General features: G+C 42.7%; 1 protein-coding gene across 2 annotated transcripts in view; it reads left to right on the top strand.

Annotated features, from left to right (window-relative positions):
* Nucleotides 1-15,317, top strand: part of prdm2b (PR domain containing 2, with ZNF domain b) — a 204,715-nt gene that overhangs the window by 67,538 nt on the left and 121,860 nt on the right. For both annotated transcript variants that reach the window (XM_072244843.1, XM_072244844.1), the window contains exon 4: nt 5,019-5,122. In XM_072244843.1, coding sequence (XP_072100944.1) covers nt 5,019-5,122 — 104 coding nt within the window. The remainder of the gene's footprint in view (nt 1-5,018; nt 5,123-15,317) is intronic.

Here is a 15,317-nt window from a genome sequence, read left to right as displayed (position 1 = left end):
CATGATTGAGTTCAGTTTCAAATTTGAAAAGGAGAAGCTGGTATCAGGTGTATCAATATTTCAGTGGAACAGGGGAAATTACAGTGGTATGAGAGAGGAATTGGCCCAAGTCAATTGGAAAAGTAAACTAAATGGAGGGACGGCAGAGCAGAATTGGATGAAATCCCTACAAGAAATAAGGAAAATGCAGGAAAAATATATTCCAAGAAAAAAGAAAATCATGAATGGAAAAATGGCACAAATGTGGCTAACGAGAGAGGTTAAGGCAAAAATAAAAGCAAAAGAAACGGCGTACAAGGAAGCAAAAATTAGTGGGAAAAATGAGGACTGGAAGACTTTTAAAAACTTACAGAAAGAAACTAAGACAGTCATTAGGAAAGAAAAGATGAATTATGAAAGGAAGTTGGCAACTAACATAAAAAAGGATACTAAGACTTTTTTAAATATATGAAGAGTAAAAGAGTGACAAGGGTATATATAGGACCGATTGAAAATGATGCTGGAGTAATTATAATGGATAACAAAGAGATGGCGGAGGAACTGAATGAGTATTTTGCATCAGTCTTCACAGTGGAAGACATGAGCAATATACCTGATAGCCAGAGGTATCAGGGAATAGAATTAGGTACAGTCAAGATAACTAGAGAGAAAGTGCTTGGGAAGCGAAGTGGACTAAGAATAGATAAGTCTCCCGGCCCAGATGAGGTGCACCCAAGGGTTCTGAAGGAGGTGGCTTTGGAGATTGTGGAAGCATTGGAAATGATCTTCCAGGAATCAATAGACTCTGGCATGGTTCCGGAGGACTGGAAGGTCGCAAATGTAGTTCCACTATTTAAGAAAGGAAGGAGGCAGCAAAAAGAAAATTACAGACCTATTAGTCTGACATCAGTGGTTGGGAAAGATATTGGAGTCAATCCTCAAGGACGAGGTTATGAAATACCTCAAGGTGCATGACAAGATAGGCCAAAGCCAGCATGGTTTCATGAAGGGAAGATCCCGCCTTACCAACTTATTGGAATTTTTTGAGGTAATCTCGAATAAGATTGACAAGGGAGAGGCTGTGGATGTTGTGTATTTGGATTTTCAAAAGGCCTTTGATAAGGTGCCGCATATGAGGCTGCTTAATAAGATGAGAGCCCATGGAATTATAGGAAAGATATTGAAATGGGTGGAGCATTGGCTGATAGGCAGAAAGCAAAGGGTGGGAATAAAGGAATCCTATTCTGATTGGTTGCCGGTTACTAGTGGTGTTCCGCAGGGGTCGGTGTTGGGGCTGCTTCTTTTTACGATGTATATCGATGATTTGGATTATAGATTAAATGGCTTTGTGGCCAAGTTTGCGGATGACACCAAGATAGGTGGAGGAGCAGGAAATGTTGAAGAAACGGAAAGGTTGCAGAGAGACTTAGTTAGTTTAGGAGAGTGGGCAAAGAAATGGCAGATGAGATACAACGTTGACAAATGTACGGTTGTAAATTTCGGAAGAAGAAATAATCGGGCAGATTATTATTTAGATGGGGAGAAAATTCAAAAATTGGAAGTGCAAAGGGACTTGGGGGTCCTCGTGCAGGATACCTTAAAGGTTAACCACCAAGTTGGACCGGTGGTAAGGAAAGCGAATGCTATGTTGGCATTCATTTCAAGAGGAATAGTGTATAAGAGTAAGGAGGTGTTGATGAGGCTCTATGGGGCATTAGTGAGACCTCATTTGGAATACTGTGTGCAGTTTTGGGTCCCCTTAGAAAGGATACACTGATGTTGCAGAGAGTTCAGAGAAGATTTACGAGGATGATTCCTGGAATTCAGGGGCTAACATATGAGGAGCGTCTGTCGGCTCTTGGATTGTATTCATTAGAGTATAGAAGAATGAGAGGGGGTCTCATAGAAACGTTTCGAATGTTGAAAGGGTTGGACAGAGTAGATGTGGAAAGGTCATTTCCCTTGGTGGGTGAGTCCAGGACAAGAGGCCAGAGTCTTAGAATTAGAGGGTACCCAGTTAAAACAGAGATGAGCAGAAATTTTTTTAGCCAGAGGATCGTGGATTTGTGGAATTCGTTGTCACATATGGCTGTGGAGGCCCAATCATTAAGGGTGTTTAAGGAGGAGATTGACGGGTATCTAATTAGTCAGGGTATCAAGGGATATGGGGAAAAAGCCGGAAATTGGAACTAGATGGGTGAATAGTTTAGCTCATGGGGGAGCTGCGGAGCAGACTCGATGGGCCGAATGGCCTACTTCTGCTCCTTTGTCTTGTGATTAGAACATCCTTGAAGGCGAAGTCTCACAAGGCACCAGGCCCCGACGGTGTACCTGATAGAGCACTGAAAACCTGTGCCGACCGACTGGCCGAAGTGTGCAAGGACATCTTCAACTACTCACTGCTGCGATCGGAGGTCCCTACCTGCATCAAAAGGGTGTCAATCATACCTGTGCCCCAGAAGAGCAGGGTGAGCTGCTTCAACAACTATCATCCTGCTCCGATGAAATGACTGGAATTAACTTCTGCCTGAGCGAGGACTTGGACCCACTGCAATTTGTCTGTCACCACAACAGGCCTTCAGGTTGGAGGAACAACAACTTATATTCCGTCTGGGTAGCCTCCAACCTGATGGCATGAATATTGACTTCTCAAACTTCCACTAATGCCCCACCTCCCCCTCGTACCTCATCCGTTAATTATTTATATACACACATTCTTTCTCTCTCTCTCTCTCCTTTTTCTCCCCCTGTCCCCCTCACTATACCCCTTGCCCATCCCCCTCCCCTTTTCTTTCCCCCTAGAGGCCTCCTGTCCCATGATCCTCTCATATCCCTTTTGCCAATCACCTGTCCAGCTCTTGGCTCCATCCCTCCCCCTCCTGTCTTCTCCTATCATTTTGGATCTCCCCCTCCCCCTCCCACTTTCAAATCTCTTACTAACTCTTCTTTCAGTTAGTCCTGACGAAGGGTCTCAGCCCGAAACGTCGACTGTACCTCTTCCTAGAGATTCTGCCTGGCCTGCTGCGTTCACCAGCAACTTTGATGTGTGTTGCTTGAAATTCCAGCATCTGCAGATTTCCTCATGGATGCAACCTCACTGGTTTTCCACTTGGCACTGAAACACCTAGACAACAGTAATACAGATGTCAGGCTGCTGTTTATTGGTTAGAGCTTAGCATTCAACACCATCGTCCTTTCAGTACTAATCAACCTGCTTCAATGCCTCCCTCAGCAACTGGGTCCTTGGCATCCTCATCGGGAGCCCACAGTCAATGTGGATGGGAAATAACATCTTAAAGCTGACAATCAATACAGGTGCATCTCAAGTGTGCGTGGTTAGCCCACTGCTCTATCCTCTACACTCATGACTGTGTGGTGATGCACAGCTTGAGTACCATCTATAAATTCATCAATGACACCTCTGTTGTTGGCAGAATCTCAGACGATGACGGGGAGGTGTACAGGAGTGAGACTTGTTGGCTGGTTAAGTGGAATTGCAGCAACAACCTTGCACTCAAAGTAAGCAGGACCCAGGAACTTATTGTGTATGACAGGAAGGAGATGAAGGAGAACATACACCAGTTGTCGTTGAGAGGACTGTGGTGGAAAGGGTGAGCAGCTTTAGATTCCTGGGTGTCAACATCTCAGGATCTGTCATGGGCTCAACACATTGATGCAGTCATGAAGAAGGCATGCCAGCTTCTGTACTTCATTAAAATTTGAGGAAATATGGTATTTCTGAAAAGACTGTAGCAAATTTCTATACATGCGCAGTGGAGAGCATTCTGACTGGCTGCATCATCCCCAGATATGGAGACTCCAGTGTGCAGGCAGGTTGGAAAGAGGTAGCAGAGGGTTGTTGTAGACTCAGCCAGCTGCATCGCAGGCACAGCCCTTCCCACCATCTTGAGGCAGTGTCCTCAGGAAGGAGGCATCCATCATTGAGGGCCCTTACCATCCAAGGTCCCATCCCTCTTCTCATTACTATCATCGAGGAGGAGATACAGGAGCTCAAAGACCCACATTCAATGTGTTGGGAACAACTTCTTCCACTCTGTCAACAGATTTCTGAATGGTCCGTGAATGTTACCTCATTCTTCCTATCCATCTATCCAACCATCCATCCTTGAAGTAAAGTTTTTGTCTAGCACTGTTCTGCTGCTGCAAATAACATAAGTCATGAAAAACCTGATCCCAATTCTGAGCGTTTCATATTTTCAATTTTACCCTGATCTTTAACTTACACTAATAATTCGTTAACATAGAACAGTACAATATAGAAGCAGGTCTTTGGCGCAGGATGTCTGCACCAAGCACTATATTGGATTCAGCCTATACATCATTCATATTCCTGCATTCCCTGTACATCCATATGTCTAACAGTCTCTTAAATGCCCCTTTCATATCTGCCTCCATTACTAATCCTGGCAACCTGTTCCAGATACCCACCATTATGTGTTACAAATAAAACATAGCCCGTACATCTCTATTAAACTCTCACCCTCTCGTCTTAAATACATGTCCTCTAGTAATTGGTGATTGAACCCTGGGAAAAGGATTCTGACTATCTATTTGAATTATATCTTGCCCAAAGGCAGAATGGGATGGAGAAAGCATTGCTATCTCCTGCTCCAGCCAGTCTTGTTCAACCCAGAGCTCGGTTGTTATAGGTATAGTGTTTGAAGATTTTCGCTGTGGACTACATGCATTCTCCACGGCCAGTCTACGGTTTCAATCCATATTCCAAAGAACGTGCTTGTTGATTGGTTAATCAGTTGCTGTAAAATACCCAATGGGTAGTTAAAGGTGCAGGGGAATTGGGGCTGAGGGGAGTTGAGGGGTAGGTGTGAAGGAACAGGTCATGGTGAAACAAGTGAAGGGATAAGATTAATGGGATTGATCCAAGAGCTGATATAGGTCTGATGGGCAGAATGGCCATCGATTTCAAAACTAAATATGAAAAAATATGAGAAATTACATTTTCTTTAGGTCTTTGTTAAACCTTGGATGTATGGCTTCATGAAACTTGTGTTTTGCAGGTGTGTGGGCCACAAGGTTTATTCAGAAAGGACGAAAATATGGTCCATTTTCTGGGGAAAGGAAGAAAAAATCCCAGGTCAAAAGCAACGTTTATATGTGGGAGGTAAGCACTGTCTGCTTTCCAGCTAGTTGGCAACATGTTTGAATGCAAAACCAGTTTTGCAAACTCTTTCTAAAAGGAGAAATGCATAATATTTCTGAAATTTAAAACATTTAGTTTCCTATTGGCATCTTCTTCCCTAGCAGGATAGATATGCTGAAACACATGGAAAGTTGTCACATGTGTTTTTAATGGGCTAGTTCTGATTCTTGAGTATGGTATTTTTGAAAAGAAATTATCAATTTTCCACCTTTTTTTTAAGTTACTGGAGATACTTAAGTACAGAGGAGAACATTAGGTACAGAGGAGATATCAGGGGTAAATTTTTTATGCAGAGAATTGTGTGTGTGGAATGGGCTGCTGGTGACGGTGGTGGAGGTGGGTACGATAGGCTCTTTTGAGAGACTGCTGGAAAGGTACTTGGAGCTTAGAAAAATAGAGGGCTATGGGTAAGCCTAGGTAATTTCTAAGGTAAGGACCAAAGGGCCTGTATTGTGCTGTAGGTGTTCTGTTTCTATACATTTGTTACTTGTTAAACTGTGGTGTGCATGAATTCCCACACCTTTGGATTTATTCAAAAGCTAAAATTGTTCTGATGTTTTTTTGAAATTAAACTCTTTAGCTTCGCACTTTAGCTTTCAGTTTTGTTTGCTGCCTTGGCCTTGTGGACAGAGATACCGTCGCAATATACAAATCTGCTATTGATTTTAACTTTTTTTTCTGAAAACAGTTGTACAGCAGCCAAACTGAAGTTTTTCATTTACTGTGAAATCAGTGAACATATGTGGTGATAACTGACATGCCCCGTGGTGTTTAACAGAAATCTATGAGGATGTGATATTGGACATTCCTGAGCACACTCCTCACCTGTGTACCAAAACTACTATTACCTCGAGCAGATCTCCTCCCTGAAGCTTTCTGAAGAAAGGCAGCTCCATCTGTCAGTCATAAATTCATCCTTTGTTTTGACTGATGGCTAAGCTGCAAGCTGTACCGGCTGTCAAAAAGCTTGAAAGTTTTATAGGAAATATTTGAAAGAGAATAAAACTACAACATTAAAATAATAAGGAGATGCAAAGATCTACTTGTGTTTGATACAGGTGTTGATGTCCTTAACCTCTCCTGGGATTTTCCAAGGCTACCTTCCCGGGGTGGTGGTCAGTTTCATCACTTGAGAAATTATACTTCCAGCATCTGCAGAATCTCTTGTGTTTACAAGCTAAAGTTGTGTTTCTAAATAACTTGTCTTTAGACCCTGCAGTATTTAGCCTCTGTGAGCCGTTTGAAGGTTTGAATGGGTTACCTGAGAGTATGTTCGTGCCTGGTCTGTTATATCAACTGAATGAGATATAGTCCTGTAAATTCCATGGGTAACCGAGAATATGGAGTTTTACAAAGTAAACCATGGTAGATACGAAGGGTCTCGGCCCGAAATGTCAACTGTACCTCTTCCTAGAGATACTGCCTGGCCTGCTGTGTTCACCAGCAACTTTGATGTGTGTTGCTCGAATTTCCAGCATCTGCAGGATTCCTCGTGTTTGATAGATACCATGTTAATTACACAACTGAGGAGCGGGTTGGTCACAGAAGGCTTAGTTGGAGGGGTAGGGGTAGGGGTGGGGTTAGTACCGGGTGGTGGGGTGGGGTTGGGGGGGATTAGTGGAAAAGGAAATGAGGCTCAAGGAGACTCCATGAATAGATTGGCAATAAACTAAAAACTGAATTGAGATACATTTTGCAGGCGCGTGGCTAGTTAGAAGCGAAGAAAAAGAAATTGAGGCCCTGGCTGTTTAAGAAGCATCTGTTAAAGCACGTAAACAGGCAGGGAATGGAGGGATGTAGATCACGTGCAGGTAGATGGTTAACATGGATGCTCCTGAGCTGTGTTATGAATCTAAATGGACATAAAAAAAAAGATTGTAATAAGTTGCCATGTAATTGGCGTCATCAAAATCGAAGGTCATGGAATAAGGAATTGTAGCAGCATGGATCAGAAATTGGCAAAGTCAAATGGTAGGAAAAGATAGAGATGCGTGAAATTCCCTGGGTTAAGTAAAAGATGATTGATTTTCCTCTCTATATCTCGGATTTGGATGTAGAGTACAATATCCAAAATTGCAAACTTGGAGGCACAAGGAAAAGGAGGATGAAAGCAACAGACTCTAGTCAGGCAGATGGAATGGTGAATAGGAAGGTGAAAGTTCATCCTGCCAAATGTGAAGTGTTAAAATTGTCAGAAGGGGCAATAAGAAGTAATGTAAACTTGAAGGGCTGTAAGACCAACGAGATCGTGGTGTGCATGTGACACACACACAATGCTGGAGGAGCTCAACAGGTCGGGCAGCATCTCTAGAAAAGAGTAAGGTCAACATTTTGGGCCGAGGTCCTTCGTCAAGATGTGCGTGATTTTTTTGGAAGTTAGTAGAAGTTGAGAAAGTGATTATAAAAGTGCACAGGATCCTGGGCTATTTAAATACAAGCTAAAAGCTCAAGCAAGGAAATCATTTAGACCTGTTGGAACAATTGAATCAGCAATAAATGAAGTATCTTGTCCAGTTTGAGTGCCATACTTTAGGAAAGATGGTGAAGAAGCAATAGTTCCAAGGATAAGGCAACTGAGGTATAATGATAGACTGGAGAAGCAAGGAATAGTTCTCCTTGCTGTAGGTATAGAAAAAAAATGGCAAGATGTCCTAGTAAAGATGCTTCACATTATGAAGAATGTAAGCAGAGCAGATAAGGAGAAATTGTACCCATTAGCAGGTGGATCAAGTATTGGGGAGTATAAAATGGTGATAAGGAAGGATACAAGAGTGAGATGCATTGGCTGGTTGAGTGGTGTCAGAACATTGACTTTGCACTCAACGTTAGCAAGATGAAGTAATTGACTGTGGACTTCAGGAAGTGGAGAATACACGCTAGTCCTCATCGAGGGGTCAGTGGGGAGCAGCTTCTTGTTTCTGAGCATCAAAACCTCAGAGGATCTATCCCTGGGCACAGCACCTCATTATGATCTTGCACCTTATTGTTTACCTGCACTGCACTTTCTCTGTGGCACTGTGTATTGATTTTATCTTTATGAACGTTACAGAAAACAAGCTTTTCACTGTATACTCGGTACATATGACAATGATAAACCAATTCCATTGATGCAATCACAAAGAAACCCCAGCGGCTCTACTTCATTAGGAGTTTGAGGAGATATGGTACGTCTCCAAGGACTCTTTGCAAATTTCTACCGATGTACAGTGGAGAACATCACAGACTGGTATGGAGCCTCCAAAGCACAGGATCGTAAGGGGGTGGAGAGGGTTTTAGACTCAGCCAGTTCCATCATGCACGTGACCCTCCCCACCATCCAGGACATCTTCAGGAGGTGCTACCTCAAGAAGGCAGTGTCCATCATTAAAGACCCTCTGGGATATGCCCTTTTCATGTAGCTACCATCGCGGAGGAGGTACAGGGTCCTAAAGACTAAGTCTCGACATTTTAGCATGGCTTCTTCCCCACCACCACTGCATTTCTAAACCACCCCTGATCACTACTGTTCATCTTTTGCACTATTTATTTATTGTTATCTTTTGTCTTGCAGTAGTCTGCTGTGAAACAACAAATTTGATGACATGTCAGTGAGAATGAATGCAATTCTGCTTCTGGTGCCAACACCGCATGCCCGCGACTTACCAACCATAACCTGCACTTCTTTGGAATATGGGAGGAACCTGAGGAAGCCTTCCCTGTCACTGTGTACTCTGTTGGCGAGAATAGCATTCTGATCACTGGTGCTGTAAAGCACCACGCTTGTTCACCAGAGTTCTTTGCACCTGCGTTCTGCAGCCGGAAAGTAAAGCTGTGGGGGGAGGGGGTTGAACTGCAGTGCTCAAAATGGGATTCCTCCGGGTGCTCTGGTTTCCCACAGTCCAAAGACATGCAGGTTGGTAGGTTAATCATTCTAAATTGTCCTGTGATTAAGCCAGGATTAAATCAAAGGATTGCTGGGTGGTGTGGCTCAAAGGGCCTACTCAAGATTCAAACTTCAAGTCCATTTATTGTCAGAGAATGCGTAAGTCGTACAAACTTGAGATTTGCTTGCTCACAGGTAGCCACAAAGCAAGAAACCCGAAAGAACCCAGCTGAAGAAAAAAAAGAATAAAAATAAAAGACCAAAACCCGATGCGCAAGAGAAAGACAAAAAAACACAAATTATGCAAACAGTTGAAGCGAACAACAACATTCTGAACCAAGACTGAGTCCTCAGATCCAAACCCCGGAGCAGCCCAGGGTAAGCCCGAGGCCTCACCTATCAGTTCATCGTAGTAACAGGCACAGAGCACAGCAGCCGGGGCAGTGTTCATAGCCTCAACGCCACAGAGATTACCATTGTGGAGAAGAAGCGAAATCAGCTCTCATCCCGACCGACACCCTGTCCTCTCAGTCTATCTGGGCCGGCGTTTAAACTGACCAAACAACACATAGCAAAAGGCTCCAGCGCCCCGGAGAGAGGAGTAAAAATCACGGCGGGCGAGCAAAATCAGTTCTCACCTCCGATCTGGGCTGGTCTTTAAATTCTGTGCTGTATCTCAATAAATAAATAAAGAATGTTTAATTACCTGTAGTCTATTGTGATCATTATTATTTCAAAGCTTAAATCAAAGCTAGGATGTACATCTCCAAGCAGGAAAACATACTAATAATATTTTTAAAAGAAATACAAATCTTGCACTTGTTGCTTTAATATTATTATTTAATAATATTTGTTGCTGTAAGCATTATTGAACATAGCATTAACACTCTGTAAGTGCGCTGCCAACTGCATTCTCGAGCACACGGCTGGAAAATGCATTGTGGATGTCAGGACTGAGATGCCAGAGAGTTGAATGGTCTTGTTAATTCAAGATTGGCCAAAAGTGTCGCTGGAACTATATCTGTGCATAGAATTGAGGGCGGAGTATTGGACAGAAAAGCAAAGGGAAGAACAACGGTGGCAAATAAAACATTTCAATACCCTTAAAATGATACTCAGACAAATCTCACGTAGGTTTAATTCCTTTTTCAGAAGTACCAATGTGGGGTTTCCTTCCTCCTTTTTCATGTGGTCTGGAGCCACCATGATTAACTACCTTGTTTATATTTTTCCTGCAACTGTATCAATAGATAGATCTGTGCCTCATGCATGTGGGAGGTTTAAGTATGTCAAAAGGGAAGGTCTGTTGACAGCAAAAATGAATATTTCACTTGAAATAGTGGTTTACTGTGTGGTTCTACATTAAAGTATGGTTCTATGTTGAACTAGGTAACCACATCTAGATCTAGTGACGTCAGAGAAATGTTAGTTTGATGCTTTATTGAAAGAGTTCCTTTGAATAGTACCATCTTCTCACAAGATATCATTGAATACAATTAACCACATCCTATTTCTCTGAGATTTATGCTTTTTGTCCTCGTAAGTCCTTCACATTGTTTCCAGTAGGGCTGATCTGGGGCGTGACACAATTCAGAATTAGAATCGGAATTAAGTTTAATGTCACTGGCATATGTTGTGAAGATTCTTCGCTTTGCTGCAGCAGTACAATGCAATACGTAATAATAGAAAACAAATGTGAATTACAGTAAATATATTTAATAGTTAAATAAATAATGCAAAAATAGAAATTTAAAAAGTAGTGAGGTGGTGTTCATGGTTCAATGTCCATTCAGAAATTGGATGGCAGGGAGAAAGAAGCCATTCCTGAATCGTTGAGTGCGTGCCTTCAGGCTCGTGTCTCTCCTCCCTGATGGTGGCAATGAGAATAAGGCATGACCTGGGTGATGGGGGTCCTTAATGATGGACACTGTCTTTCTGAGGCATTGCTCCTTGAAGATATCCTGGGACCATACTTTAATGCCCTGAATTCCTTTACCATCTGCAATGTGGAATCTCTATTGTATTGATAACTGGAGGAGTTTTGTTTCACAAAATGAAGGTACATATGATGAAGAGAAGCTGTCTGAAACGAACTTGTTAACTCTTAGTAATTCTGTCTCAAATTGAACTTTCCTTTTTGAAAGGGAGTTAGCTGATACCGAAGTATTTGATACAACAAAGTTACTAGTTATTAAATGTTGATGGACAACTTCCAGTTCATTTATTCAGAAATAACATTTCAGGTCCTATGTCAGTCATTAAAATGATAAAAATACATTTGCAAAATCACATTATGAAATGTATAATTATATTTATTAACTATTTATAACACACTTTTGTCTGAATCCAGTGGACTTAGTACAGTAAATAAAACATATTGACAAGAGACATCGGATGAGAATTAGGCCATTCAACCCACTTTGCTCTGCAATTCCATCATGGTCGATTTATTATCTCTCTGAACCCCATTCTCTTTTCTTCTCCCTGTAACCTTTGATGGTATGACTAATCAACCTCAGCTTTAAATATACTCAGTGACCTGGCCTCCACAGCTGCCTGTGGCAATGAATTCCACAGGTTCACCACCCTCTGGCTGAAGAAATTCATTTTCATCTCTTTTCTAAATGGACGTCCCTCTATTCTGAGGCTGTGCCCTCTGTTCCTAGACTCCTCCACAATAGGAAACTTCCTCTCCACATGTACTCGTTCTAGGCCTTTCAATATTCGATCGGTTTCAATGAGATCCCTTCGTTCTTCTAAACTCCATTGAGATCAGTCCCAGAGCCAACAAACGCTCCTCGTGTTAACCCTTTCATTCCTGGAATCATTCTCCTGAACCTTCTCTGGACCCTCTCCAAAGCCAGCACATCTTTTCTTAGATAAGGGGCCCACAGCTGCAGACAGCACTCCCAGTGCAGTCTGACCAATGCCTTATAAAGCCTCAGCATCACATCCTTACTCTATATTCTAGTCCTCTCAAAATGAAAGCTAACGTTACATTTTGTAAGGACAATACACACCCATGCAATCATCTGTTTGAACTTCTTCCATCTGGCAGACGTTATAAGATTTTCTATGCCTGCAGTTCCAGACTGAAAAATAGCTATTTCCCCAGAGCTATAACTGCTCTGAACCAATCGATCAAGCATCATCCATAAATTTGTTATATTGCTACTTTAGTACTGGTTTTTATGGTTGCTAGTTGTACTGGCTGGTTACTTGATTTCATTTATTGTTTATTTATTTTGTTGTTTTATAGCATTGATTATGGGAGTTGCAAACTCATTTTTTGCTGTATTGGTGCATGACAAATTGTACTATGCAATGATAATAAAGATATTTCATTTCATTTGCCTTCCTTTCCACCAACTCAGCCTGCAAGTCAACCTTTAGGAAATCCTGCACAAGGACTCCCAAGTCCCTTTGCACCTCAGATTTTTTAATTTTCTCCCTGATTAGAAAATAGTCTATGCCTTTAATTCTTTTTGCCAAAGTGCATCACCATACATTTCCCTACACTGTATTCATCTGCCACTTCTTTTGCCCATTCTCCCTACCTAAGTCCTTCTGCAGACTCACTGCTTCCTCAGCACTGCCTGCCCTTCTTCTATCTTGTGGATAGTTGTGTACAAACAGATCACTATCCCTGATTGTGCTTAAGTTCTGTTGCTCTAATTTTTAATTCAGACACTGCAAGTACAGTGGGAAAGCATTAGTAGTAAATTTCTGTTTTAGGCTATGTTAGATGAAAGTAGGTTTACCTCATTTAAAGTGGATAATTGTTACTCGGCATTCCTAATAATAATATGCCATTTGAAGAATGGTGGGAGAAAATGTGTATCTTGATGCCTGATCTGTGCACGAACCTCTGTAGTCAGCCATGGCTTGCCTTGGCAGTGTAGTGTTTAATCTCAGTAACATCTCAATGCATCTTCCCATGTAGTCACCGATCCCACATATTCATCAATGCTGACGTGATGAGCTTAGGTAGCTGCCTCCCTGAATATACTCCAGTCTGTGCTTTCGAAACAGTCTTGCAGTCCTGCAATATTTAGTTTCTGTGCTGTGTGTGATAATATGCTTTGTGGGTGCACTGTGGAGTGGAGAAACTTTGTTTCATTTAACTTTATATAATAATATAATAATATATGTGTAGAATTCAATGACAATAAACTTGAATTAAATTTGACAAACATATAGTACAAGGAACACACACAAAATGCTGGAGGAACTCAGCAGGCCAGGCAGCATCTATGGGAAAAAGTCCAGTCGATGTTTTGGGCCAAAATCTCTCGGCAGGACAAAAACATTGACTGTACTTACTTCCACAATACGGTACCGGGCCGCAAAGCACGTGCTACCGGGCCGCAAAGCACGTGCTACCAGGCCGCAAGGAAACGATATGATTTGGCGATATGAAATGATACGAGTCAGCTGCACCTTTCCTCATTCCCTGTCACGCCCACTGTTGAACGCCCACAAGGTCATTACCCACATGTGGTCATCAGTCAGTCATTAACCTACAGCTACTCGATGAGTGAAAAACAAACGTCGCTTGAGGGTTTCTTTGGAAGAGGTGGTGGCGGCCATAACGATGATGATAACGCAGAGACAGCTGAGGCCGAGACTGCAAAAAAAAAGAAAGCTTCCTTCAACAGAAAATATGAGGAGCCGTACATAAAATATGGCTTTATTGCGACCGATGACTTGCACACTCCAAGCCCCCTGTGTGTGATATGTGGAGACAAGCTGTCTAATGAGGCAATGAAGCCCTCAAAACTGTTTCGGAACCTTGAGTCCAAGCACCCTGCACTTAAAGACAAACCCGTTGAGTTTTTTGAGCGGAAAAAACATGAGCAAGCGGGAGAGAAACAAGTGCTGAGAGCCACCACCTCCACAATTGCTGCAGCTCTGAGAGCGTCGTATTGCTAAGGCTAAGAAGCCTTTCACTGTTGGTGAAGAATTGATTCTGCCTGCTGCCAAGGACGTGCCGTGAACGGTTAGGAGAAGCTGCAGCTAACAAGATGGCACAGGTTTCTCTTTCAGCTACCACAGTTTCAAGGAGAATCGATGACATAGCGGAGGACATCGAAGCACAGCTGTTGGAATGGCCTAACGAGTCACCATGGTATGCTATCCAGGTCGATGAGTCTACCGATGTCGACAGTGAGGCAATGCTGCTGGTTTATATGCGATACATATTTCAAGATGATGTGCACGAGGATATGTTGTGTGCACTGCTGCTGCCAACTAACACAACTGGGGCAGAACAATTCAAGTCTTTGAATGACTACATGTCAGGCAAACTGGACTGGTCATTCTGTGCTGGAATATGCACAGACTGGGCTGCAGCTATGACTGGACAGCTGTCTGGTTTCACTACCCAAGTCAAAGAGGTTGTTCCTGAATGCCAGTCTACAAACTGTGCCATACACAGGGAAATGCTGGCTAGCTGAAAAATGTCACCTGATCTTAACAGTGTATTGAGTGACGTTGTTGAAGTTATCAATCACATCAAAGCAAAAGCCCTGAACTCACGTCTGTTTGAGCAGCTTTGCAAGGAAATGGATGCAGAGCACAAATGCCTTCTCTTACACACTGAAGTCAGGTGGCTATCAAGGGGGAGAGCCCTGGCCAGGGTTTTTGAGTTAAGGAAGCAGCTACAGAGATTTCTTTCAGGAAAAAAGTCACCACTGGCAGCACACTTCAGTGACGAGGCAAAACTCGCCTTTCTGTGTGACATCTTCAACCTGCTCAATGAACTCAATTTGTCACTTCAGGGGAGAATGACAAGTGTCTTCAAGTTGGCAGGTAAGATGTCTGCTTTCAAAGCCAAACTGGAACTGTGGGAACAGCGAGTGGACAGGGGCATATTTGATTTGTTCCCAACATTAGCTGGGATTTTGGGAGAGACTGAGGCTGCACCACCCTTCTCACAGCGGGTCCGCGATCACCTATCTCAACAGAATTAGAGCGTAACTTCCCAACCGCAAATGACCCAAGACATGCAAAGGATTGGGTCCGTGACCAATTTGTGAATGTCCCCGGTGAATCATCCATGTCAGCGAGGGAAGAAGATCAACTCCTCGAGCTTGCAAATGACGGTGGACTGAAAAGTATGTTTGACATAACATTTCTGCCGGCATTCTGGATCAAAGTCAAGGCTGAATATCCTGAGATAGCCATGAAAGCTCTGAAAACGTTGCTTCCATTTCCAACATCGTATCTCTGCGAAGCGGGGTTTTCTGCAATGAATGCAACGAAAACTGAATTGCAGATTAGACTGGACATTGG

This window comes from Mobula birostris, chromosome 27 (genome assembly GCF_030028105.1).
Source record: "Mobula birostris isolate sMobBir1 chromosome 27, sMobBir1.hap1, whole genome shotgun sequence".
Lineage (NCBI taxonomy): Eukaryota > Metazoa > Chordata > Chondrichthyes > Myliobatiformes > Myliobatidae > Mobula > Mobula birostris.
This window is presented reverse-complemented; position numbering and strand designations above follow the sequence as displayed.